The sequence below is a fragment of the Cavia porcellus genome, unplaced genomic scaffold (genome assembly GCF_034190915.1).
Source record: "Cavia porcellus strain 051 isolate PalLab524CR breed Dunkin Hartley unplaced genomic scaffold, mCavPor4.1 scaffold_7, whole genome shotgun sequence".
Taxonomy (NCBI): Eukaryota; Metazoa; Chordata; class Mammalia; order Rodentia; family Caviidae; genus Cavia; species Cavia porcellus.
Window position 1 is genome coordinate 67,970,595 of NW_026947490.1, and position 27,583 is coordinate 67,998,177.

The window sequence follows — 27,583 nt, forward strand, 5'->3', positions numbered from 1 at the left end:
TTTTGTCTGTTCACCAGTGGAGAGGCAGTGATCTTACTTCTATTTTTGGCTTTCATGGGTAACGTTGGTATGGACACTTGTATCCGAATCTTTGTGTGGCTGTATGTTTGTGGTTCTCTGGGGATACATCAAGTATTGCTAGAGTATATGGTAACTGTGTTTAATGCTTTGAGAAACTGCCAAACCAGTTAACAAAAAATCTGTACTATTTTATACTCCCACCAGCGGTGTAAGGAAGGTTCTGATTCCCCCACTCCCGCCACATTTGGGGTCATTGTTTTTGTAGTACTCGGATGGAGCCCAGGGCCTTCCACAGGCTGGGCAAGCTTCTACTACTGAGCTCCATCCCAGCTCTTCTATTTCACTTTATTTCATTTCATTTGGATTTGAGTCTCACTAAATTGCCCAAGGAGACTTGGAACTCCCAACCTCTACCTTTGCCTCTTGCATGGCTTTGTCTGTTTTTGATCACAACATCCAGGTTGTGAGGTGAGACCAGCTGATCTGCACTTCTCTGATGACTAATGATGCTGAGATTTGTTTGTGAACTTATTGTCCTACAAGTCAGTTGTGCATATTTTCTGAAGAAAAGTTTGTTCAAATCTTTGGCACATTTTTTAATTGAGTTATTTGTCTTTTTATTTTTGAGTTGTAAAAGTTATCTATCTTCTGAATGCAAAACTTTATCAAATATATGATTTACAAATATCCCACTCTGTGAGTTGTTATTCACTGTCTTAGAGTCTTTCAAATACAAAAGTTTTTCATTCTAGGATGTCCAATTTGCTCTTTTGATTTGTTAACTTGTGCTTCTGTGTATATCATACTTCAGGACTGTTACATGACCCAAGAACATGAAGATTTACCGCTACATTTTTTCTAAGAGTTTTATAGTCTTAGCTTTGATACATGTCGAGTTCATTTTGGTGTAGGTCTGACTCTGCTGTGCTGTAAATGATAGCCAGATACCCTCAACACTACTTGCTGAATGATTCAACCTCTTCTCACCAATTAAAATGCATCTGTGGTATCAACAGCTAGTTGTTTTCTGTATCCACTCTCCTGTCCTCTTTATAGAGATAGAATCAAGTTTTAGCTAGGTACAAAGCCACCCAGCCTCCTCTGCTGCTAGGTACAGCCATTTGAGCAGGTTTTAGCTAGTAGAAAGAAAATACAAATGCCCTAGATAAAATTCTCACAAAGAAAAGGCTTCCCTCCACTCACCTTCCCATCTTCCCTGGGGACTCCAACACAAGCTTGGACTTAGGGGCACCATCTTTGACCTTGTGTATCTTTTGGGGGTGACAGAATAGCAAGACTGACCACCTGGGTTTGGGACGACTTCCAGGAGCAGAACTGCATTCCAGGTGCAAGATGAGCGTCAGTGAGACACAGTGACCGGCTTGGCTGGTGGAGGGAAGAAGTGGCCAAGCCAATAGCCCAGCTTCTGCTGGGAGGACTGCCAGTCTTACTCGCTAAGGTAAGAGCACGAGGGGCGGTTACAAGGAAAAGGGAAACTCAGGTTTGGGGAAGGAGGACCACTCAGGTTCAGACATTTTTTTTTGTCTTTTTCCTTCTTTAGGGGTACCGGGGATCGAACTCACAACTGCCTGCTTTACAAGGCAGGCGCTTATGCTGCTGAGCTAAATCCCCAGTCTCGTTCAGACATTTCTGTATTCATTCATCCCAGAAGCCCTAAGGGCATGCTCATCCTAAACTGGAGCTTGGAACCATGCAGTAAAGGAAAAAAAAAAAAAAAGAAAACATGCCCCTTCTCTGTCTGAGCCAGGCAGGACATGTGTCACCAGGCAGGACAGACAGCAGAACCTCAAGAAGATACCAGCACACAAGACCTGTCTGTTCCTTGAACAACTATACCAAAGAGGAAGGAATTGCAAACTGGGAGTTTTGTCTTTAACTAGAGGCAACAAGATTTGAAGCAGCGTTCACCCACTGTGACTCAGCTTGCAACTAATCTTCATCATCAAGGAGGTATCGTGACCATCCTGTCACCGCCCAGAGCCCATTAAGGCTCGGGCATTTGCTTCTTTCAGTCATTCACTGCCCTCTGCAGTTATCCTGCTTGTCTCTATTTTCCCCTCTGGACTCTCACCTCACGATGTCCTGGATCATATCTATGAGGCCATTAAGGCTGCAGGCCCTGGTGGGAATGTGTTGGGGACGCTCTTCCTCACTCGAGTGTGCTGGTTGAGGTGCTTACCAGAGGTTTGCATTAACATGCAGCCTAGTTTCCCCTGCTGTAGCGAATGGAGACTCAGAGTATTGCAGGTGCAGAAGGTAACTCCCCTTCTTCTGTCAGCCCAAGTACCTGAGCCCTTATCAGAGACCTGAGAGCCAAGCCTGTGGCCACACTAAGTTGCCTTGACACCAGCAGTGCAGGAAGCCCTGGGGGTCGGATCAGGAGAGGGATCATGGGACACGCCTGATACTCCATCAATCCTGAACCCAACAGCCGTCCTCTGTTATCCTATAGATGAGGCCATATATATCTCCTGTCTCCTGTATCACCCGCCCTCTGTTTTCATAAGTAGTGGGGAAACAGGGACAATTGATGGGCCAAAGACACTGGCTGCATTCCAGGAGGAGTCTGTGGTGAGGGATTCAGGCCATTGCTATGAAACTACTGTTACCAATGCTGTGCAAGACGACGTCTGACCATAGGCTTCATGTGAGCAGAAGATTGGGTTTATTCTGTTTAGGTGCAGATGGGCTGAGATTGTGAATGATATCAGCGGCTGGTTGGAGAAGTTGAGTTTTTATAGGGCTTGCAGATAGGATTATAATCCCAAGGCATTTGGGTGGAATGCTTGGGGTCAACAGTCCCAGGATGGTCAGTGCAGGTGTGTAGATAACAGAGGATTTTCTGGTGCCAGGTAGATTACAGATCCTATCCCAGAATTTCTTTATGGTCATGTTTCCTGTTTTTGTTGTTGTTGTTGTTGTTGTTGTTTGTTTTCCTTTTTTTTTGTCTTTTTCCTTTTCCTTTTCATCAGTACCAGGGATCGAACCCACGACTGCCTGCTTGCAAGGCAGGCGCTTATGCCACTGAGCTAAATCCCCAGCCCCTGTTTCCTGTTTTCTGAGGGCAGCATGGAGGGTGGCATGTTTGCCAAGAGGGTTTCTCTAGGTCAGGTATGACATTTACACAGATCAACTCCTTTTGCATTTTGTAACTTAGAATGGATGAAACTGATCATTGTCCTCCAAAAATAATACACATATATTTAAAAACATGTGTACATGTTCATAATATATGCATATATATAAATATGTGTTCATATGTTTATAATCCATGCACATATATTATAGACAAATATATGTGTATGTATTTGTTGTTTTGCAGTACTGGAAATTGAACCCAAGGCCTCATGTGTGCTAGACAAGGGCCCCCTACTGAGCTATACCCCAGCCCTACGTATTGTTTATTGCCATTTTAGTATCAGTGAAATTAAAAGAACATTCAAGGAATCATAGTGTCTTAGTTATCTGATTCAGTGTCGAGACAAAATATCTGACACCTAAAGTTAAAGGAGGAAAGGTTTATCTGGCTCACGGTTTGTAGAGGTTTCAGTTCATAGTTGGCCGGCTCCAAGGCAGGGCGGCATGGCGGAGGGGCCTTGCACAGGAGAAACAGTCCATGGCAAAACAGGGCAGGCAAAAGGTAGGAAGCAGCAAGCAAAACACAAGGACAGGTGACAACCAGCAACCCTCTGTATCTAAAATCCTATCCAGGCTGCCTGTCGTTAGGTTGAGCATCACTCACACCCAATGTGGAGCACCCTTAATCCTACCTGCCAAGATAGTCAGTGGACCAATTTAGTAATTAACACCCTTAACCCCAGTATCTCATGCTCTGTGTCCAGAAACCAATGAAAAAGCCCTACCTATGGCTCATGAGGATTGGGGGGACATATAGACACAAGCCATAAAACATGGTAAAAAACAAGTAAACTAGAAACAGCTCAGACGGGCTGTTACCCAATATGCTTTACACATAGGATAACATGAAATTGATAATTAAAAGTCTTTTTGGTTTTTTGGGAGTTTTTGTTTTTTGAGACAAGGTCTTGCTTCCTAGTTCAGGCTGGCCTCGAACTTGCAGCTATTTTTTGCCTCAGCCTCAAATATGTGGGGATTGTAGGCATGCACCAGCTTTAAAGACCCTTTTAATGTTTTTATTTCTGGCCATTTTGATCTCTTCATTAACAAAGTGAGGAATATTTTAAATCTAAGCTTTGAAACTAATCTACTTTAGATCGTTCCTTTTAAATACCTTCCTCAACTGCAGCTGATGGTGGCGCATCACATACAGTGCTGACTCGGCCAGCTCTCTTTACTTTTGGTTGTGTTCATCCTCCCTCCTGAGCTGGGGTGGATATGAAGGTGGAGGGTCCTCGATGGAAACACGGAGAGAAAATCAATTTTACAAGGGAAATGGAGCATCCTAAATTGTTTCAGTGAAGTGATAGACCAATTGCACATTTTGCTAGGAAGGTAATTTCTGCCCTAGTCTAACAATGGAGGGAGAGAGAATGAACACATTATAATACAGGGCACTTACCCCGTATGTTACCATTAAGTATCCTCCCAAAGTGATATATTTCTAACCACTAGATAGGAAACCAGAAATGACTCAATTAACACCCCCTGTGCTACTTCATCCTCTCTGAGCACCCTCGAGCCCATCGTCCTTAGGAACAATGGTTCCTTACCTGAAGCATGCCACCCTCTTCCAGTCCTGTTGCTCACCAGTGTTCTCCGTGACATGGACAAACAGCTGTGGCCGCCTAGTGTTCATTAAGATTTCTGTGCTTGCTGAGTGATCTTCATCCTAAACTGTTCATGTGTGCTTGTCCTGACTGGTCCCAACACCTCAGTGATCCTTAGAGCTACCTGTGGCTGCTCAGCCCTGTGCCTAACTGCAGAGGGACAAAGTCCGCAGGCACCGGACATCAGTGTACTTTAAATGTTAGCTGAGCTCTGGCTGCTGGCCGGAAGTCCACAGGAGCCATGACTGTGCGGTTGTGACTGCTGCTTATCGTAGCATATAGCCTTCGAGCATGAACGGACTCAAACACCCTTGGGGCTGGGAAGGAGGAGATAGGAGCTGACAATGTCTTAATTCGTTTAAAATACTGAACATAGGAGAAAAGCCAAAAGATGCTTTAAAAACGTGAAAGAAGCTTACCCTTCCTCCACTGTCCCGGGTTAAATGTACTATAAACTACAGAAATGAAAGCTGTGGGTACAGTCCGAGTCTAGACAGAAAGAAAAACCTGACCTGTACAGCACGCGAGGGTGCGTAACACTCAGCATAACATGTGCTAAAACACAGTACCAAGAGGGCTCAAAAGTAATGTGGCTCAAGGGAAACGCAATTTTTCCCCTTAATAGCTCAGTTCTTACCCTTTCCCATGCACCCCAAACTCGGCTGTCCTGAGCCATCACAGGGTGCATCCCCATTGGTCCTCAGCAGATTAAAGCTGAACTCAAAGGCAGGTGGGAAATGTCCCCTGTCACTCAGTCAGGCCAGCCTGCGGGAGGCAGTCACTTCAGGGGATATAGTGCTCCCCTTCCACTGGAGCCTTGCATGGCAAACCTGGCCCCATTCACCTGCTAGAAAGGGCACCTATAAAGCAACCATCCGTACTAGTGTACCCCAGTGGGGCATCCCAGAGCATGGACCCTCTATAAGCAATTCTGTGGACAAAGGGAGTGGGTGCCACAAAGCTGGAAGCATGTGGCAGGAGGGGCAGGCTGGGCCAGGCTGCCAGCTTGAGGGAGGTAAGGCCATGACTGCACTACAGATTTTCTTTCTTTGCAAGCAACTTGCTAGTCACCCCACCCCTGCTGCTTTCTGATCCAGCAGCTACTGCCCACCACACTAGGTCAGCCACTCCTTCCTGTGGCCGGCCAGCTCAGCAGCCTCCAGAAGGAAGCTCCAAGGAAGCAGCTTCCAGTCAGGTGCCAGGTACCCGGTGCAGCATGCTCAGGACAGGGAAGCCAGAGGGGCAGGTGGCTGGGGACGCGTAGCGCCCTCCGGTGTTCGAGGAGAACAAAGCAATGACAGCAGCCACTTGGCACGGGGGAAGATGGATTTGTCTGTCTGCTGTGTTGTTTCCATAGAAGCAGGGTTTAGCCTTTTAAGTGAAGATTATAAAGCCACCTAATTCATTAAAATTAGGCTTCGAGCATCTCAGTACTTAATGCCCAAGTGTCTCCAAGGGACCCGCTGCAACCATCGATCTGATTGCCAGGTGGAGCTAGGGTCTCTGTGGTGAGGGAAGACTCCCGTTTTGGCAGTAACCTGTTTTATTTTTTTAAAGTTAACTTCACGAGGAGGTATAACTCTGTGAAAGATCATGAGGGTATTAATAAACACCTCTTAATTAATGAACAACACTGACTTTGTAAACACGGGAACACTGGGGCACAGGCAAGACACAAGCACGTTCAATTAAAGTAATTTATTGTGTTCTTTCAGAACGGACTTAAAGAGCATCTTGGGAGTTGATATCACAACACAATGTTATTCACCACTTCCACAGCTAGCCTGGTGTGGAATTCTTTTTTAAAGAACATAGTAATTTTTAAAAATCTAGATATTTACATATTAATAAAACATATGTACAGAAGATTGAGATGTTACCCATAGATATGGAATTTTACTTTTGCTAAGAAAGCCTATAAAAAGGATTTCTGAACAAAGTCTCAACAGTAGTCACAGTAACTTAACACAAATGCAATTTGAATTTACAAAATATGATTTTATGGTTGCAGATTTGATATGCATTTCCAATTTGAGAATCCATTGCACACATCTGTGAGTAGCAGAGTCCCTACCCCTCCTGAAGTATTGAAAACTCCAAGCTGTCACACAGCCTTGGAAGGAAGTGCTTTTGAAGGTTCGTGGTGCACATTTAAGAGATCTGCAGTTACAAGGAAATGTTTCCACCTTTGGTAGCAACATATTCCTCATAGCTTAATTGAGTGAAAGGTCACTAATTAATCTTTCCTATTCCCTTAAGGAAGATTTCATTCAGGAAGGCAGAAGATGAATTTTTGAGCATATGCTGCAGAAAAACAAAAACCCTGGTTTGCAATACCAGTTTGTCAGACCACTTGGCAGAAGGAGACCAGCTTCTGGAAAAGACTTACTGACTGGCTGGAAACGGGAAAGGCAACCCAAAAGATGTTACCGAAACAATTTCTCTGAAGCTTCCTTGTAGCTTTAAAAAAGACACACACACACACACACACACACACACACACACACACACACGAGCTGTAGCTGCCTCCAGTGAGACTGACTCCATACGCCACAGGGGACTAGCTGTGCATCACATTATGGGGTATCATGCATCTTCAGTTGATTAGCTGGGAGCTCCTCCTGTCCCCATGGTAGGACAGTACCTTGGACAGGGCAGTAGCACACCAGCGGGCACTGACTGGGTGGGCAGCAGAGCCTCTGCAGTGACTGTCAGCTCTCACAGGTTGGAGTGAGTGCTCAGGAGAGGGGTTACACTGCCTGCCTGGCGGCTTTAAACCCTAGGGTTTGGGGGACCTACAGTCAAGTGCCTTTCACACCAAGGTCTGGTCTTTAGGTAAAGTGCCAAGCTTCAGGGCAACTTGCTTTGTACAGTAAATGAGGTAAGGATGCAGTATCTCAAAGTGGTGCGTACTATTTCAGAGAGAAAGAAATCTGAAAGTAAATACTTATGCACAATGAGCAGCCACGTGGCAAGCTATGTCTGCAGTCAGCCCGGCCTTTCCTGTGTTGGATACAGAGTGAGGGCAGGTGCGCCAGGGAGCTGGAATCGAAGCGTGCACACTGTGGCAGGTCAACACCCAATGGAAAACCACTGGGGGAAACAGTCCGTCCAACTGGGTCCAGGTCGAGCAGGTAACTCCCTCTCAGGCGTTCCCCTTTTAATGGGTTGTTTTGTCAGCAGGCCAATGCAACTTCATACATTGTTTGCACCACTGGCTTCATCACCAGTGGCTCTTCGGGGGTACTGATGTCACCAATGATTCTCTCTAACATGTCAGAGCTGCCTGTCTCTTCAAACAACTTTTCCGTCTTCTGCACTAAAATAAGTCTAATTAATTGTGGCCTTTTCAGATACCTTCAGTCCTAGAAAGAGCCATACTTCTTTAGATGCAGGTAAGAAATTTACATTAAAATACATGTGATTCAAAACTTGACGTCGAGGTGGCAAATGAATAGAAAAATGGAAAGAACAGCTTCTTTGCCTTGGACGACCACCTAATTCAACACTGGACTTTAAAGGGTAACAAAGCAACTTTAAAAATGATTTTTAAAAATCTTATACTAAATTGGAGGCTTGATTCATCACACAACAAAGAGAAAACACATGAAACTATCCAAGCATGACAGGTAAACATCCCAGAGCACTCATATGCTGCTTGACCCTGGAAATGCTCTCTCCACCTTTGAAGTTCAAAGGCAAGAGTTACACGTGCTAATGAGCTCACAAAAATGAAAATCTCACAACAAAACCAGGGGTTCTGTGTTCTGTTTTCTCTGCGGGTGTCAGATGTATTACCTGCAACACAGACAGGACAAGGAAGGGGTAGCTCCCCAGGACAGTTGGTCGCCTGCCATTGAGGCTGGGATAAAGTTTGGGGGCTCCCTGGGAAGCGCCAGTCTTGCAGAATTAAGTCATCAAGTTTTTGACTAAAGGTCAGTTGTGCTCAATGAGCAGTTTTAGGAACTAGAAATAAGTAATGATCATACTTTATAGGAAACCCTGTACGTGCTGAGTATGCCCATATGTTGTGATAGAAAAGGGTTAAATAAAATATGATTGACCTGCAAAACAGATTATCATGCAGCTAATAATGTGTACAAAGATTTGTAACAAAAAGAAAAAGTGCTTCTTACGCAGAAATCTCCAAAATTCAGGAAACAAAGTCGTACATACAGGCTTTCCATTACCACAATAAACAAAATATAAAGAAAAGTCTGGAAAAACATCAAACATCCAACATTGGCTGCTTCTTCCTTATACTTTTTTAAAGAAAAATATGTGAAAGAATGCCAATTTGTGATGCAAACTGCTAAACACAAAGGAATATCACCCCACTATTTCAAACTCCAGAATCCCCATCTAACCTGTTTGGAGAGCACCTTTGGATGTTACTTCCTCTGGGCTCTTTGTTTAACGCTTGCTGCCCCATCCTTGGAGGATTTCTCCCCAGCCCTCCCTCTACCTCTGTGCAGCAGCCTGGGAGGAGGAAGCATTCCTGCCTCTCCCACTTGCCTCAGGCGCTTTAGCGACTGAGCCCAACATGGGGCTGATTCCTGTTAGCAGTTCAAAAGACTCAATCAACAAGGCCAAAACGGAATAAATTAAGAAAATATCCTTCTCCACCATGAACTCTGGGTCTAGCTTTGTTAAAAGCAGACTAACAGAAAGGTGCTTAAATGCAGTTGGTCAACACGGACATTATTTGTCTACCTGACTCACAGCAGCAGAGTTTCTACTTATTCCCTGCCTCACACATGCAAAACTGGAAGAAAAAACCCAAGAAAATGGTGACAAAGGTACCGCTGAATCTTTGCAGGGGACAAACATGGCCGGCCTGCTCAGTCATGGAACAAGGAAGGTCGGCATCCCAGTCCAGCAGCTCCTGCAGCAAGGAGGCTCAAGGCCAAGCCGAGACTGTGTGTGCAGGACGGGGACGGATGCTCAAGTGTGGCCAGTCACGCCAGGACACGAGAACAGGAGGGCCAGCAAGAGCACTGCATTCAAAGCTAACCAGCCTGGGGATCTACTTTGAGAGGCATGCTGGACCAAGAAGACTAGTCCACTCTACGACTGCCGAATCTGAGCACCAACTTGTGACTCTTTCTCTCTGCTAAAATGATAGTTTCACTGTCATGCTGTTCAGTGATTTTTATTAAATAGCTATCAGTAGTCTTGTGAAAAGACCAGTAGGTGCATTCTACCACTTTCTTAATTATGCCTCAAGGCTCTGGACAAAATCTGAGAAAGGACTTGAATCAAAGAGCTTGCACTGCAGCAGCCTTTGGGTGGGCTGACGAGGAACATCCTAGTAAACGTGAAGACTGTGGGACCTGAAACGCGAGGGGTCAGCACATCGCCATCTCTGAGCATCTTGAAGAAACATGCAGAGAGAAGCTGGCTTTGGTGTAGGTGTGAAAAAGCTCTACGGCATGTCAGCAGGGAGTCCCAGGCCTGGGCTCTGGCCAGGCTTCAACAGTCCAGACCCTGGCAAAGTTGTTTAGTGTTTCTGGGCCTCAGGCTTTTTTCTCTGTAAAATAAAAGGACTGGAGAAAATGAAGGGACTGGATTCGATGATCTCTCAAGTTCCTTCTATTCTCAGATTCCTTGGCAGCTTCTTCAATTCCATGCAGCCGCTCTAGCATCCCCTGTGCTCAGTTTTCTCGTCTGAAACATCTCTAGAGGCAGAGCCAAATGCAGACAGTTAAAAGCAAAGGAATTATTTCTGGGGGCATGGTTTTTAAAAAATAACACGAAAGCCACTGAGTAACACGACAGAGGACAGGTGGTGTCGACCCCCAGGGACCTGGGGGTGGACATCCTGGGAGGCACAGCTGGAGAAGCACCTGCTCCTCCCAGGGCCTCCAGAAACACATGTCCTCCCTGCATCCGTGGGCAGGAGTGATGAGAACAGGTCTGATTTGCACAGAATGACAGAGCAGGAGGGAACAATAGAGATCACACACTTCACTTCTCTTAATTCACAAAGGTGAAAACACAGCTCAACTTGAGGAGAAATCCCGCTCACTCCACGACTGTCAATGGTAAGCCTGACACACTCGGACCCTTTGTGCCCTACATAGCTTATTTGTCTGTTGATCTGCTGCACAGCTCCTTGCTACAGAGAAAGTGATAGATTATTCACACAACTGGGCTTTCACGCTGCATCGAGTTCACTAATGTGTGCCCATCTGACACCTGTGGACTTGGCCTGAAGCCCGTCTTGGGACATGTGCTGTCACTGAGCTCACGGTCACCAGGAACTCTGCTAAGTGTCCTTACCCACGCCAAATACTCCACTACTATGCCAAATTTAACTAAAATCTTATCACCGTAAGCCTAGAGGAAAACAGTGAGTTGAGCTTTTTCAGCCAGAGCCTTTTTGGTGGGTGCCTGAATTCTGTGGCTAGAATCTTCAGGTATGCTTTGAGGACACTCAATAAAGAATCTGGGAGAGAAACATTCCAACACACAGCTGACTGACCGACCAACCAGACTTGTCTGCCCACCTCTCGGGTGGGAACTGGTAAAGAAACAGGCAGGAGCGGAGGTTTACTTAAGAGATAGACAGTGCCATCGGAACCATGTGCACAGCTGCTCACAATGATGTGCAGCCAGCTCCGAACAAATGCAAGGCTGCGCTTAGCAGGTCTCGCTAAGTCCAAGAGTATCAGCTCTGCCAGATGGATTGGCTTATTCCATCACAAGTGACCCTCAGCAGTCACAGGGTGCCTGCACTGTGAGCAGGGGTGGACCGCCTTTCTCATGTCTTCTGCGTGGAGTGCAAGAAGGCAGAAGAGACATGGATTTGGTCACATAAAACCAGTGATCCTTGTGCTATAGTGAAATAAATCTCACTTTACCTCATGTTAAATTTTTAATGCCTAAGCCCTGAAGAGGCAAAATGTTGTGATACTAAGTTTTCAGGACTTCCATTTCTGAGATCTTTACGAACATGACACAGTCTGAGGCAAACGCAGCTTTTCACTCTCTTTACACTCAACAGGAAACACCCTGAACCCTGGGTCATCCTGGGAGCTCTGCCGGGTGGCTGGGCCTGTTCTGGAAGGGGGCTGCTCCGTGCCTGCATCTCCGACACTGAAAGCATTTCCAGCGCTGATATTTTCACGCGCGTTATTTCCCAGCAGTGATGAGAATGTAAATGTGCTTACCTGTTGGTGGCAGAGAAACACTGTCCAGTCTTTCATCACCGTCAGCTACCTCTGCTGGTTACAAACATAAAACACAAATCGCATTAGTTTCAGGGAGCACATTCATCTTACTGAATATAGAAATGCAATTAAAACATCTCCAGTGTACATAACAGTGTTCACCTTTCCTGTCCCTTTCCAGATTCAGCTAGTTCACATTATAGATTTTAGCACCATTATTTACATAGATGTTTTGATGATGATAATGATATAGATCATCTTTCCTGTATTAAACTTTTTGTAAATCTTACAAATCCTATTTCAGTTGACTTATTAACATGGGTGAAAGCATCCAACAAGCCCCTGGGGCAGACAGTTTAAGTGTGTCATTAAACGTGCTCAACACGGCAAATTCCCGCTGCAGAACTGCGATCCTCCCCTGCCGAGCCGCTCCTGGTGGGAAGACCAGAACAATCAGAGAAGGAACCTTTCTGTGAAGGTGCTGGGAAATTCAGCTCCTTGGCTTCCCCATCTAACCTGGGCATGCTTTCAGCCATGAAGAAAATCATAAAGAGGAGCTATGTATTTCTTCAAAAGCATCTTCTCTTCTGTGATTTAGAACATAAATCTTCCTGATAGGTGTTTCAACCTCTTTAGGAGTTTCTGCACAAGCAGATCCTTTAGTCACAAAACCTTTCACTAACTGCAGAAAGGCCTGTGAGCCTCCTAAACTGAAGGACACGCTGGTCCCCCCTAAGGTTTGAGGAACATCTCCTTGTGGTTGTTGGAGCGCTTTCAGTGGCCTCCTGTAGGGTTAGGGTTAGAGGACTCCTGGGAGTCACCTGTTAACAGCCACGGGGGCCTTCTTCTGCGTCACTGGGTTGGTGGGAAGTAAACCTCACAGCAGGTTCTCTTTTCTATTGTTCTGGCTTTAAACATTTAGACACAGCTAGAAATGACCCAAGATTTCCACCTCGAGATCTACCTCTAATGTCCGCGGTGCCTTCATCTGACATTAGTCAAACATCCACTGTCTACTGTGCCCCGGGTTTCACCACAAAGAGAAACACCCAGGAGAGGTATAATACTCATGCCCAGCTGTGGGAGTACAGCAGAAACTCCCAAATATGGTGCTGCAGAAGAATATTTAATAAAATAAAAATATGCAAGCCGAGCAAGAACATAAATGGCATGATTAAATTTTGTACACAGACTTATAGCTGAGAGATACACAGAAATCAGTTCTGGAGCAGAGGCTTTACGTATTCTAATTTTTGGTCTTTGGGTTTTAAGTAATTTATATATTAAAAACAATGAATACATGTCATTTTTATATTTAGAAGACATTACTCTCTTCTAATTGGAGTTATTTGGAATAGGTAAGAGATCCACACAGTAATTCTCTCACTGCCTGAGAGGGTTTTAAATAAAAACCTTCAGTAATAGGAACAGTAACTAATAACAGCAGTGATAGCCACCACCACTTCTCTTCTGCTAAGTCCTTAGCATTTACAGAGCTCTCACACTGCTGTGTCACTTAACCCCTGGAGGACTTCCCAAGGTAAGGCCATTACTACCGTCATTTTAAAGTCCTTTTAAAACACGAAGGAAGTGGGACAGGACTCCAGGTAGCACAGCTAGTGAGTGACCTGGCCAATGACTAAAGCAGGTCCAAGTCCTGGCTCTTCCGGATCTTTGCCATCAACAGTTCCACCATGTCGTAGACATTACTAGGAGCCAATGTTTTAAATCTTCAAGTTTTAGTTCATTTTATACTTTAGTAACTTTACATGTATAATAGAGGTTTAGTTAGTTACAGCAAAAATACGTTTGGCGTGTATGCTGATCTTCCCACTGTAATTCAGCTACCCTGACTTTTATAAATAGGCTTGTGCAGTTACACGCTTTCATGCACTACCAGAATTATATGTATGCTGTTACATTAAATTAGCTGATGAGACAGCAGGGGTGAACGGCAACACTCTTCTCATACTTGATTATAACATCTGTAACAAGTTCACAACCCTTCTTTCCTGTGACAATCAAGTTGTAAAATTTGGAAGTGACTGAGCAAGTCTGAAAAAAATTTAATAGCAGTGACAGCTTTACTCTTGGAGCTAACACAAATAATAAATTGTGATTTCAGCTCCAAGGAAGTAACCTAATGAAAATGATAAAAATCCACACCAGGAAAGGAATCATTCCAGTTACAGAAAAAAATTATTACATGTGATGAGAGCCTCAAGTGAATTTCTATTTGAATTTGCATAATGGCCTCTCAGATAGGTAGGGGCACTGCTTTTCTAGAGGTTACGCTGGCTTCCCCAAGCAGTTAGCTGATTAGCTTGCTCAGTCAGAGTCTGCATCCAGTTCCAGGAACTGAACTAATATTGTAAATAAGGTTGAAATTGTGGAATAGAGATGAGACATTGTTTGTATTATCATTTAGACAGAAAGCGATCAGGGCAAAAAATCATGAGAATAAGTAATGTTACTGATCTGGCACTTGGTCTTTGCAGAAAGTGCAAGTGGCTCCAGCTTGACTGTGTATGAGCCGAAGAGGAACAGTGTTTCCTATGCCAGGAGATGAGCTGTTTGGCAGGTCAGGCCTGATGCACAGTCATTTGGTCTGTGCCTCAGTGTGGCTCTGTTTTATCGCCACCTTCCACTTCTCTATGGCTAACCAAATTTGCTTGACACACACCACATACGTGAAGGTACAGCACTTCAACCCAGTGGCCCAAAGTTGAAGTGGCAAACATCCTGATGACCATGGAGCAAGAGTGGACAATTGCTCACACTTCTAAGAGAAGGGCTCTGAGGAAGGGCAGGCTGCAGGTCTTGTTCAGGAGAGGCAGGTGAAGGCAGGGAAATACATGCATCTGAGACGTGTTATGAACGGAAATGCTGTGGGAGTTAAGAACCGGGTTCACTGGCCAGGGTGGGGCAGGGAGGAAGATAGTCCTGGAGCCATCACTGGTCTCGGCATCTGACAACAGAGCTCTGCTTGTAGTTGGGCCTGTGCAGAAGACTGAGAAGTCAGCCCAAGTTTCTGTTTCACCCTGGGTCCAGCAAGGCTGCTTCTGTCCCTAGGAACAGCCTCCTCAGACATCTCCTATTTTTTATGATTTCTACATTCAGAGTCCCTCCACCTCCAGTATTAGAGATGGAATACAGAAAGCCTTGAGCTGTATACCCAATTCTTTCTAAAAGAGGATCTTGCTAAATTGTCCATGCCAACCTCAAACTTGGAATTTCCTGCCTCAGCTTCTTCAGCGGGTGGAATTACAGCTGTGTACAGGCATGCCCAGCTTGAAGGTTACTCTTAGTACTTGAGGAGTTCAGGTCCACTGGGGACTTTTCATCACTCCCTTAGCAGGAGGCACAAGCTCCCAAGGGAGCACCAAGCTCCTCCTTCCTTTCTTAGGTGGTCTCTGTTGCTTCAGTGAGTAACATCAACGGATCTAGGGGTCTACAGTTCCTTTTCCTCAGGAACCCTGCAAGCTTCAAGTATTTCTCACATTTCCCCAGGTGTCAGTCACTGTGACATAATATCTGAGACAAACAAATTGAAGGAGGAGCACTTTATTTTGGCTGATGGCTTTAGAGGTTTCAGTCCATGGTCATTTGACCTTGCTCTTCCAGGGCTTGTCACCAGTGAGGGAGGAATATCACCGTGGGAGTGTTGCAGGCAGCTCAGTTAGTTAGAAATATTATAGGCAGTGAGACAGGGCTAGGTCCTCAATGGAGCCAGTGCAGAAGCCCAGATACTTTGCAACTGTAGGGGAGACAGGACATCTGCTCTGGGCCAGGCCTCAAGACAAAAGACCAAACAAATGCACCCATATCCTGAGGACTGATACCCTAAATAGTTCCCTATTACCCTGAGGGAGCCTGCAGTCACCATCCCTTCTCCCTAGGGAAGAGTCACTGCTCTCTAAAAATGCCCACTTTCTACAGGACTTGCTTCCTCATTTGTCCCTAATATAATCAATTTTACCCGAACTATTGATCTTATTGGCTAACTATAGTTATCTCCTAACTTATGCCCTTCTGCCTTGTGAGTTCCCAGTCTTCCCCCACCTTGAACCCATCTGGTCCCATGATTTTGCTCTATAAAAGTCCCAGAAAAGACAGAAGCTTTCTCTCTCTCAATAAATATTTCTGCTCTTAACCTCCTTTGTTCTAAAATTCATTCTTCGATTTTAGAGAACACAAATTCACGGACATAGTAGGTGGGGGATTTCATTCCCCTATATCACAATCACATTCCCAAAGTCCCACCTCAGAACACCTGAAACTTTGGGGGATCCTTTATACCTAAACCAGAACAGCCCATCAGCTCTGATTAGCCTCTGTAAAGTAGGCAGGAACAGCCACGTACAGAAGGACTTCCTCAGGCGAGCTCAAAGTCGGGGGCACAACATCGATGTTGGTATTTGTTGGTGATTCCAAAACACGTGGAACCAAATGCTAGTTCTTAGGTGTGGTAATGCTTTCCTTTTTCTTTGGAGAAATATTAAATTTATGTTTTTTTCATTATGACACATTTTAGACTTCTCTCAAACTGGAATAATATATTTAGAGTCTTTGAATTCTGGGAGTCAACAATTTCCCCCTGCAAATCACCTGGGGATGCACTAGAAATACCTGAGGCTTGCAGAGAATCTGAGGGAAGGAACTGTAGAACCCAGGCCATCAAAGGGCCACAGAGACCACCTGAGGAAGGGACAAGAGGGCCCTGTGCTTTGTAGTCGTGGCTCCTGCTGAGGAGAGTGATTAAGGGACCCCAATGGACCCACACACTTCGGTTTTAAGAGAAACCGGCAGGCTCAGGGTGGTTCAGGCGTGGATTTCTAGCTACTCAAGAGGCTGAGAGAGGAAGATTGTAAGTCTGGGGCCAGTCTGAGTAACGGCAAAATCCTGTCTCTAAAAATCAAAAAGCACTGGAGATGCAGCTCTGTGTTTTCTGGGCTCAATCTAGGTAAATGAAATGTCTTATACATTCAAATAGTCAAGATGTCTAACACAGTAGCTGGGCAACCCAGGCCAGTTTAATCACACTCAAGCCTAAATCTGAAATCTTGACTTGGTGTAGAACCAAGGACAGGACACCAACAGGACAGACATCAGTACTCACTCAGGAATAACAGCCCCACTGCAGGAACCTACTGGGCAAATTGTCTGTCCTTCAAATGTAAAAGATTTTCTTCCTCTTCCAGCATGAGCCTATAAAAGGGGTCTTTTGTGATGTATAAGGGGGATGGGTGGATTCCTCCTTTACTATGGAGGAATACTGAGTCCTCCAGGAAGCTGTCTCTTCCCGGATGTTTTCTAATTCACTGACTCTGAGTAAGGTCAGACCACCACGACAGGAAACTCTGAATCTTTGGGAGATTATGGGAGAGGAAAGAAACCAGGAAAAAGGTATAATAGGTGAGAGGGCAGAGAAGGCAGTGAGAGACACAGGAGGGCAAAAGGGCGCTCCAGGACAGCCAGACCTCAGGAGACTCAGGCCAAGCAAACAAGGTCTTTTTCTTTTCTTATGGACTGCTGCCCTTTCTGGAACTACTGATGGTTTCACTGATTCACACAACAAAACTCTTTGACCATCTGTCCTGTGCCATATACTCTGTGTCCCCTGGAACTCAAACAGGGCCCAGGCACACTCCCTGCCCTTGAGAGCGCATGGTTCACTACAGGAAGCAGGAATATACCCCTCGGGCCTCTGATGCAGGCTCCAGGAGAAGGGCCGCTTTATGAGAGGGAGCAGCTCCCAGGCAGAGGGGGTGCATGCCCCTGTGAGACCAGCCCACCTTGGGAGACAGGAGAAAGCTGTGCGGCTATCAGAGCCTGAGGCCTGAGGCAAGAGACCAGGCTGGGGAGTAGGCAACTGAGGCAGCTGTGAAAAGGATCTGCTGGAGACTGCCATGGTTCGACTATGTCCTCCAAAGGCCAGGTTTATTAGTATATTTATATTATTATTATTACTGTCTTTTTTTGAGACAGGGTAACACTATGTAGTTCAGGCTGGCACTGAGTTCACTGTGTAGCCCAGGCTGGTCTTAAACTTGCAACAATCCTCCTGCTTCAGCCTCCCGAGTGCTGGGATTACAGGCATGTGCCACCACACCTGGCTTATATTATTTTTACAGTGTTAATACTTGTGATTTACTATATGATGCTTTGCAATATGCACACATTGTGGAACAGCTTAATTGAGCTAACTAATTCACTATTACCTCACATACTTTGTGGTGAAAACAAAACCTACACTTAATTTTCAAGAATAAGAGTATTATTAGCAGTTAACACTGTCAGACACCAGGTCACATAAGGAGCATATGTCTCCTACTGGAAGTTTTGTAACCCAATGTGACTGAACCTTGGGAACGACTCTGCTCTGTGGGTTCTACACTGTGGCAGCATGTGGCATTTGTCTTTCTGTGCCTGTCGCACTTAGCATGCCCTTCTCCAAGTTTATCTGTGTTTTCTTCACTCATTCGTCCACTGAGGGCACTGATGTTGATTCCTTATCTTAGCCATGGCGAAGACGCTCACCAAACACAGGAATGCAGGTATGTCCTCAACATACTGATTCTGTTGCAGGCAGCTGAGTTAGTTAGAAATATTATAGGAAGTGAGCCAAGAGCTAGGTCCTTCAAGGAGCCAGAGCAGAAGCCCAGATACTTTGCAACTTTGGGGAAGACAGACACCTCCTGCTGTGGGCCAGGCCTCAAGACAAAACACCCAAACAAATGCACCTATATCCTGGGATTGATACTCTAAATAGTTCCCTATTACCCTGAGGGAGCCTGCAGTCACCATCCCTTGCCCCTAGGGAAAAGTCACTGCTCTCTAAAAATGCTCACTTTCTACAGGACTCCCTTCCCCATTTGTCCCTAATGTAATCAATTTTACCTGAACTATTGATCTTATTGGCTTACTAATAGTTATGTTCTAATTTATGCCCATCTGCCTTGTGAGTTCCCAGTCTTCCCCCACTTTGAACCCATCTGGCCCCATGATTTTGCTCTATAAAAGCCTCTAGGAAAAACAAGAGTCCTTGGCAACCCACTCGGGACCCCTTCTGTCTCTCTCTGACAAAAGCTTTCTTTCTCTCAATAAATACATTCTACTCTTAACTCCGTTGTTTTTAAAATTAATTCTTTGATTTTAGAGAACAGGAATTTGTGGACACAGAAGGTCAGGAGTTTCATTCCCCTATATCAATTCTGCTGTTACTAATTATATACCTAGTAGTAGGTTAGGCAGTTCTATTTTTAATTTTTTGAAGAGCCTCCATACTGTTTTTCATAACACACATACTGATTTACAGTATTTAGAAGTAATACCTACAGATCTGGGGCTTCACGGAGACAACTGTTCTTGTAGCACAGGAAAAGAAGGGTAAAACTAGCCACCGCCACATGGCGAGTCTACAAATTCAAATAACCAAATCTACATAGTGACAATCCAACAGGTGCTCACTTTTTCTGGAAGAATAATCCCCAAGTCATCAAGCCCAAATATTTAAAACACACACACACACACACACACACACACACACACACACACACACACAACTTAAAATCCCTGCCTATCCACTTGATGGGATAATTCTGGTATGATGATTTTTCCTATTTCTTTACCTTAAGCAATTAGGACTTTTATAAAATCATTCAGAAACTGATATAGGGGAATGAAACTCCCAACTTGGTATATGTCTGGTATGAGTTTGTGTTCTCTAAAGTCAAAGAATGAATTTTAGAACAACAGAGGGTAAGAGCAGAATCTATTTATTGAGAGAAAGAAAGCTTCGGTCTGAAAGAGAGACAGAAGGGGTCCTGAGAGAGTTGCTAGGGACTCTGTCTTTTCTAGGGACGTTGATAGAGTAAAATCATGAGATTAGATGGATCCAAGGTGAGGAAAAATGGGAACTTGCAAGGTGGGCATAAGGTGGGACAGAACCAACCAATAAGATTAACTGCTCAGGTAAAAACTGATTAAGTCAGGATCAAATAGGGAGCAAGTCACACAGCAAGCAGGCATGTAGGGGCTGGAATAATGACTTCCTTAGCAGGGTAGAGAACTACTTGGACTATCAGTGCTTAGGATGTGGTTGTATTTGCTTTGTCTTTTGTCTTGAGATTTGGCCCCCAGCAGGGGATGCCTGTTTCCTCAGAGGTGACAAGGTATCTGAACTTCTGCACTGGCTCCTTTGAGGGCTAAACCCTATCCAACTGCCTATAATATTTCCAACTAACTCAGCTCACTGTAACAAAACGAACAAACAAAAATCAGTAAATGAACAGACACAAATCACAAAGGACTGTCCTGGTTTTGTGCATAAGACATATCTGACCACACATAAAATTTGCAATGTTTTCCAGTTGTACTACTGAAAGCAAATGGCCCTGCATAATTTCTACTATTTAATCTTAAAGTGAGTTTCAAAATTCACTTGAGTAAGGCTTTAAGATGGCCAACCAGAAAACATTACAGTATGTTGAGTGTCTCTTTCAAAAGACAAAGGACACTGCAATACTCCAGAGGAAAGTATCACGTTTTATAAAGGCTGAGAATTCAATAAAGTCCTTCCACAAAGTCCTTGTACAACTCTTCATACCTGAGCCTCTTTTTAACCTTCTTCTGGCCAATTTAATTTGATCCTGGAGAATCTGTACCCAGTCTCTTGGGCCAGGGAGCTTGTCCACATGGTTAGCAGTACAGTACTTTTCAGTGAAGACTGAAAGAAAATGCAGAATACTGTTAAATACTTTAGCAAATAAAAGGTACAGATCTGAAGTAGGAACATAGCCCAAGAAGACAACAAAAAGTTCTCTGTTGCTTGCTTTCTCTTCTAGTAGCATTGGGAACTGAACCCAGGCACTCACATGCGCTCTACCACCAAGCTACATTCCCAACCCTCAGAGTCTGTCTCCTCTGTGTGCTTTCTGTGTCTGCACATTGTTCCTTTGGTACAGGCGGTGATTTGCTGGGCCCTGGCTGCAGACAAAGATTGCATTTCTAAATGGAACTGGCTAGAAATGCTAAGCAGTTAGCATGGAGACTGGTCTTTCTGCTTGCTCTGGATCTGCATGTCTGCTTCTTATAGGTAGAAAAGAAGATGCTTCTATGGATCCACTGGCCCCAGGACAGGTTTAGCATGATGCTGCTCTCATGGTGATTCCCACTAATTCAGTCAGTACTCAAAATAAATAGTAATGCAGTATGTCTTAATGAAATCATGAGACTCAATCTAGATAAAATTCTTCCTCTTCATCAACCCCTGGCATACGGTATCAGCTCCAAGAATGAGCTGCCCTATTAAACACAAAGAAACCAGGAGAATCACATGCAGGACAAAGGAGAGGCGAGCCAATGCCCTCAGGAAAGCCGTGCACAGTGTGTGACTGCCTGTTAGGTGCTGGTGGTGACATTTCTGCCTCACATTCCACTCCTGAGCACTTTTAAACTTGCCTTTTCAGCGGGCTCTCCATAAGGTCACCTCCTGGTCTGTGGTCACATCACACCACCTTCTTGATATTTAAATATCAGTAATTTTAATGTTTTAAAGGTTTCTTTTAAAAAGAAATGACAAAGGAAAATATTGACAGACTTGACTGTATAAAAACTGAAATTTCCACTGAATGAAAAATAAACATTTCAATAGGACAAAAGCTAGGTGCACTAAAACTGACTGAAAATGTTCAATATCTACCACCTAAAAGGAGTCCATTCAAATAAAAAGAGTAACCTCAAAAGTCCCACAGTTAAATGGAGAGCATATACATGCAACATGAAATACTAGAAAGAATACTCAGCTAATACCTAAGTTAAAGCACTTTAAAACACTATTACCTTCTAAGTAGAAAAACAATGTTAAAAAGCTTCTATGTGACATTGATGAAATGGTGGGAAACCAACATAATCAATGACACAAACTGGGAAATCCTTGTGGGAAATAAGACATTGTAAGTGACATCAGATACCTCTGGACTGGTAATATTATTCCTAGAAATTTATCCTAAGAAAATAATTTGAAAAAAGAAAAAAAGCCACATATATGATCTCAGTGTAAGCAATCCAGTGGTGCAGGAAAAGCTAAAGAGAGCCAGGAGCCACAAGTAGGGTCGACCTGTAGGCCGGAGGGAACAGGGCTTCAGAAAGCTCCTGCAGTGTTCCTGGCTGAGTCCGCAGGGGACAGCTGCTCACTCCACTGGAAGCAGACTGTACGTGTGGCAGTGAAGATGACAAGTGAAAACCCATTCACTGCAGAAATCCACTGAGCAAGAGCACAGTGCCAAGCATGTGCCCAGAGTACGTGGTGCTTAAAAGGGGATGCAGGCAGAGAAGGCAGAGAAAGAGGTCAGTGTCAAGGGCACCAGGAAGAGTGGTCTTACAAAGTGTCACAAGCGGTTTTAAAAAGAGGGAAAAGTAGCTTTAAGTGCAGAGTAGGGGCAGCTAGACACTGTGGCAAATGCTCGCCAAAGAACATTGAGGACTAGAGACAACATGCGCAGAATAACCTCACATTCCTGTCCAGAGTAGCAGGGCGAGGGGAGGAAAGCTGGAACGCGATTGGCAGAATGGAGCAGCCAATATGACAGGAGGATACAGCATATGAGAAAAGGCGGAGCCACTCCAGGAACCATCTCAAAAGAGCTGGGGCATAGGAATCCAGAACAAAAATGGAGGAGCTGCCCCAACAGGAGGGAAACACCCTCTGCTGCAGCCAGGGTCCATCTGAGTGGCTCTCAAAGCTCAGTGAACTCAGTGGTGAGGCACCATGGCAGAGGGAGGATGGGAACTTCTGGAAATGCCCTGAGGAGAGTAAGAAAAGCAGCCGGCTCAGGACACCCAGTAAAGTGACCAGGCAGTGCATAGCAACAGCAGCAGACGCGGGCATGTGGTCTGATCTAAGACACTGGATGGGAGGGCTGGCCTGGGCCAGGGTTTTGCAGTACAGTTTCTGCAGAACAGGGATGTAAATCTGCTGGAGATGGAGGGAAGAGGTCACCTGGAATGAATTCCTCACCTTTCCAACCTCCACTACCCCTCAATTAGGAAAAGGGAGCGAGACCAGAAAAAGGTGCCCAGCCTTGGGATACACAGAGATCAGAAAACCAAGATATCAGGGGGTTGGCAGAAGGGTCAAGGAAGGTGCGGCAACCATCCAGAACATTCCCACGGCAGCAGTGGAGGGGCAGTGTGGCAGAACAATAAGGCGTGTCCAGTGGTACAGGCAGAAACACAGCAGAGATTAGGGGCCTCACAGACGAGGTCCAGCACCATCTGGTCACAGGTTAGATGGGTCTCTGCATGGACAGTACAGCTCTCCAAAATGAAGCAAGTCCTGGAATGGGCTCAGTGGAAACGTCTGATGACACCCTCCTGAGGCAGAGCTAGAGAAGATAAACACCACGCAGGCGCCCATGTAGGTGATGTGGGGTGAGCAGGTGCTCCACCTGGAAGACACAGAGCTGCCAGGGTGGGAGAGGTACACTCTCAGGTCCCCCGCACCAGGTCACAAATGGCATCGGGGCCATCCTTTCTTTGTCTCTCTCCGAGCATACTGCCTTGCAGGAACAGAAACTCAAGAAATACGTGATACTAATCCTGTTTCCCAGTTTTGTTTCTAATGGAAGCAAATGCAGGAGCTCCCAAATTGAGGCTATAAGGGGGGAATGGCCCATCTGAACTAGTAGGAAGCCTTGACTAATGGAATATGTTTAAATATTACATGCAAATGTCCATGATAACACTAATTGGAGAAGTGTCAAAAAGTCTTGACATTCCATTTTATAAAAATGGAATAAAATAAAAAATATATTTGCATTTAGAACCCTTTTCAAGGATATGAAAATGCATCCTTTAGCTCAGTGGCATAAGCACCTGCCTTGTAAGCAGGCGGTCATGAGTTCGATCCCTGGTACCGGTAAAAATGAAAAAGACAAAAAAAAAAAAAAAAGAGAAAATGCATCCTACAAAAATGACTCAACGTACTATCTTGGCAGGTAAGTATCTTCTCACCTGTACTATTACTTACACAATTAATTCCCATAGCAACCTCTCTTTTCCTAAGATTGTGAAATGCATGTGTCCAAACTGTCTCACTTTAGAAAGCAGCTGTTCCAAAATAACAAAGTAGATTTGGCTGTGCCAACCTCGAAACCACTCCCGTGTGACCACAGTGAAGCTCAGAACCGAGAGAGGCCAGGAAGGTTCTCTCAACTCGGGAGGGGCCAAAGGTCAGACTTTGCCATTCTAACCTTGAGCTCAAGCATCTGTCACTCATTCAAAGGCAGCTCTTTCTGCTTATTTTTCTCCTTTCAGTTAAATCGTCTCTGATTTCAGGAAAATTGTCTCCTGGGTCTCTGACTGAGACCTTTGAAGGCGCAGCCCTAGGTTTTTGAAAAATACCTACACAAACGTTTCTGCTGGGTACATTATTGACATTCTGGTTCATGGATTACATCCAAATTTAAAAAGAGACTTTTAACTAGAATTTATCTACTGAAGATGAAATTTTATTTTCTCCATTATAATCGCAGATGAGGCCCTAGAACAAGGCCAAGAGTCGGCCATGGTATTGATGTGAAAACAGTCAATATTCCGTGTGAATACAGGTACGGCGTAAGCAGAATATATTTTTGCTTTCTGAATCTATAGCTAAAGGTCAAGCTATTATCCCGGTAACAGTTCCATTAGGAGTAATGATGTGAAAAGAGGTATTGCATTAATGCACTGGGTTTCCTACTAGTTAATAGTGGGTCATTAAGAATCATAGTAGGATAATTTGCATTCATCCTTAGAATACAATAGGTTCTAAAAAGAAATTTCCCTCCTTTCCTGTTTTAATATATTAAGGAAAAGTGAGGGCTAATTCTAAATGATTCCAAATAACCTGAACAAGTGGAGTGAGGCCAACAATTAAACCAAATAAAAGAGCTTAAGCATCACTCTGGTTAACATTATGTGAGGTCCCAAGGCACAGAGAGATGTTAAGTCACCAGAGAAATGACAAATGCTCAAGTCGATCCGTACGCGAACAATGACTTTCCCATTGCTCACATGCATCTGAACCCTTTCATTATTCATAAATAATGAAGAAGCTTGTGATGGCTGGGCAGATACTTCTGTAGCATGTAGCTTTTAATAATCCTCAAAGAACTCTGTGCTGGGCAGTGTGTCCGACAGGCTGACCAGACCACCCGAGACTGGTGTGCACTGCTCTCTGCTGGAAGGATTTCTCATTCAGGTTTTTCTGGCTGTGCTGGCAAAGCAGAGTAAGGCAAGGACTCTGAAAGGATGCATCGTGTCCTACAGGTACTTGGAGGAGCAGACCTGGGCTTGCCAAGCTTTGACCACACCATGGAACCCGCCAGCAGTTCTGAGCTGCAGTGATGGTTCGCCTTGGGATACGATGGCTGAGATGTAACCTGTCACACAGACAGATGGGAACCAAGGCTTACTTCAAGTGCAATGGACATCCTGGTTCCTTAGAGGACGTGCCAAATTCTGAGGACCTCAGTGAGGGTGAGGCAAAGGGCTCTCTGCTGTAAATTTTCCTGTGCCAGGCAGAACAACACAACTGGAGACCCCCTACAGTCAGGGAAATGCAAAGCAAGAGGGAACCAGGCATCTCTGACTGAAGCGGTGCATCACTCTCTCCTCCTCCCCCCTCCTACTCTAACAGCTAGTGTTTGAGCCAGGTGTGGCGGTGCACACCCATAACCCCAATACCTGGGAGACTGAGGCCAGCCTGGGCAACTTAGACCTTATCTCAAAAAAATGAAAAGGTTGGGGATACAGCTCAGTGCCCCAGGACTCCATGCCGAGCATGGGGGAATGGCTGAAGTACTTGAGATTTCCTGTGTGCTCAGTAGTTAATGAATCTCTAATCTTCATAGCAACCAATGGGGCAACTACTATGTCCTTAAGTTACAGACAACAGAATCAAAGTGTGCCCAGGCTCCATCGCAGGTCTGGGGTTTTAATTTTTAATTTAAAGGTGTAAATGAGCACACAGGTATTGTAAAAGAAAAAGAGATGAATCCTAAATACAATTCAGGCAAAAGGTAAATCTTCCCACACCAAAGGTGAGTTTTAATGGCATAATAGGAGCATGATGGACAGCCAGGGAGAGAGACCTGCAGGCCTGCAGATGCCAGTTCCTTCCGCCCCCACCCCAGACCAGACAGCATATGAAGGTAAGCTATGCATGGCAACTTGGCCTCAGAGGGTGGACATACAAGAAACATGGACTCTCAGACTTGATGCCCAGGATGCCAAGCTGAGGACTGCACAGAAGGACAAGCAGCCCCTACCCCCCAGAAAAGCAGATGGCTAGAGATAAGGGCAAAGCAGGAACAGGGCCACGCAAGTGCAAGCCAAAGCTGCCTGTGAGGGGCAGAAAGCGAGTGGGAAAGCTGGCTCTTAAGGACAGAAGCAGTAAACAGATGTGCAAGGAGAAGCAGAAACAGAGTGAGAGAAAATGCAGCTCACTGGACAGTCAGGGCCACGAGCAGGGGCCCTGACCATGCTCATGTGCAGCCCTGGGAGATAGCACCTTCTCAGGACGCCTGGGCAACACGTCGTGCAGTGAAGCCCTCAACCCCCCCGCCCCCGAAGAGGGCATTTTCTACAGGTCAGTGGAGACCTAACTCTTGGCACTGTTGACTCCACAGGGCGCCTTCCCCTAACCCTCTCCACCAGGTCTGCCGAGGGCACTGACCAGTCTCCTGCTTTCCCACTGCCAACGTCCACAATCCACAGCCTCAGAGCATAGCACTGGACTCAGGGGTCGTCTGCGACATGACTGCTTTGGCATATGGCTTCTCTCATCTGTTTCTGCTGATTCTTATTAAGACCAATTAGGGTGACGATGCCTTCTGATCGTGTGAGTGGCTTCATATCTGGACCCTGAACACTGCTGTGCCCTTATTATAAAAAGGCCACACATTCAGGAACACTCCTCCAGTAGCCGTGAGGCACAGGGCTGGGCAAGGTGCTAGTGAACAAAAGCTGCTTCCTTCTCAAAGAAGCTGCCGTGAGGTGGAAGGGCGGGAGGAAGAGGTCCAGACCAGCATGCAGACCATGCTGAAATAGAAGGAAACTCAGGACCTCAGGGCAGGCTTGCTTCAGTCAGAGCAGAGACCAGGCGAGGAAAAAGGAGGAAAATGTTCCAGACACAGGGAAGGCTGTGCAGACCAAAGCAGCAGACTGCAGTGTCCTAAGGTGGGGGTGGTCGTCTCACTGACCATAAACTCGGGCTTTCCCATGGACACGGTAGCAGCAAATGGGCCCCCGGCTTGGGTGAGGGGAAATGGAACCAAAGCTGTGAAGTTACAACCTACCACCCATGCAGGGGCAACAGGCTGTCTTTGCAGGAAGAAAACAGTCGCTTCAGAAGATCTTAAGTGTCCACCTATGCCATGCAAAGTGAAGTCACCTGCATGAAGTCAGTGTAAGCTCTGCTAATGACACTCCTGCATCCGGACAGGTCAAGCACAATGACTCTGGGGGAGCTTCTGCAGTCTGAGCCACAGCAGGTGCTCCAATGGGAGCACTGCAGATGGGTTCACATAGAAACACAAGGACACGCGGGGACACAGAGCACCAAGAAAAGCAAGGACA

At 45.3% G+C, this 27,583-nt stretch overlaps 1 protein-coding gene across 5 annotated transcripts in view; it reads right to left on the reverse strand.

Moving 5' to 3' along the window:
- Window positions 1-6,473: 6,473 nt before the first annotated feature.
- The window catches only part of Bend7 (BEN domain containing 7), a 93,614-nt gene continuing 72,504 nt past the window's right edge, over window positions 6,474-27,583 (reverse strand). For 3 of the 5 annotated variants that reach the window (XM_063253779.1, XM_063253777.1, XM_063253780.1), the window contains 3 exons: window positions 20,571-20,690; window positions 11,963-12,016; window positions 6,474-10,468 (listed from right to left, as the gene is read on the reverse strand). In XM_063253779.1, coding sequence (XP_063109849.1) covers window positions 10,410-10,468; window positions 11,963-12,016; window positions 20,571-20,690 — 233 coding nt within the window. In that variant the 3' untranslated portion in view covers window positions 6,474-10,409. Of the gene's footprint in view, window positions 10,469-11,962; window positions 12,017-20,570; window positions 20,691-27,583 lie in introns of those variants that run through there. The other 2 variants (XM_063253778.1, XR_010048902.1) reach the window with 2 other exon arrangements.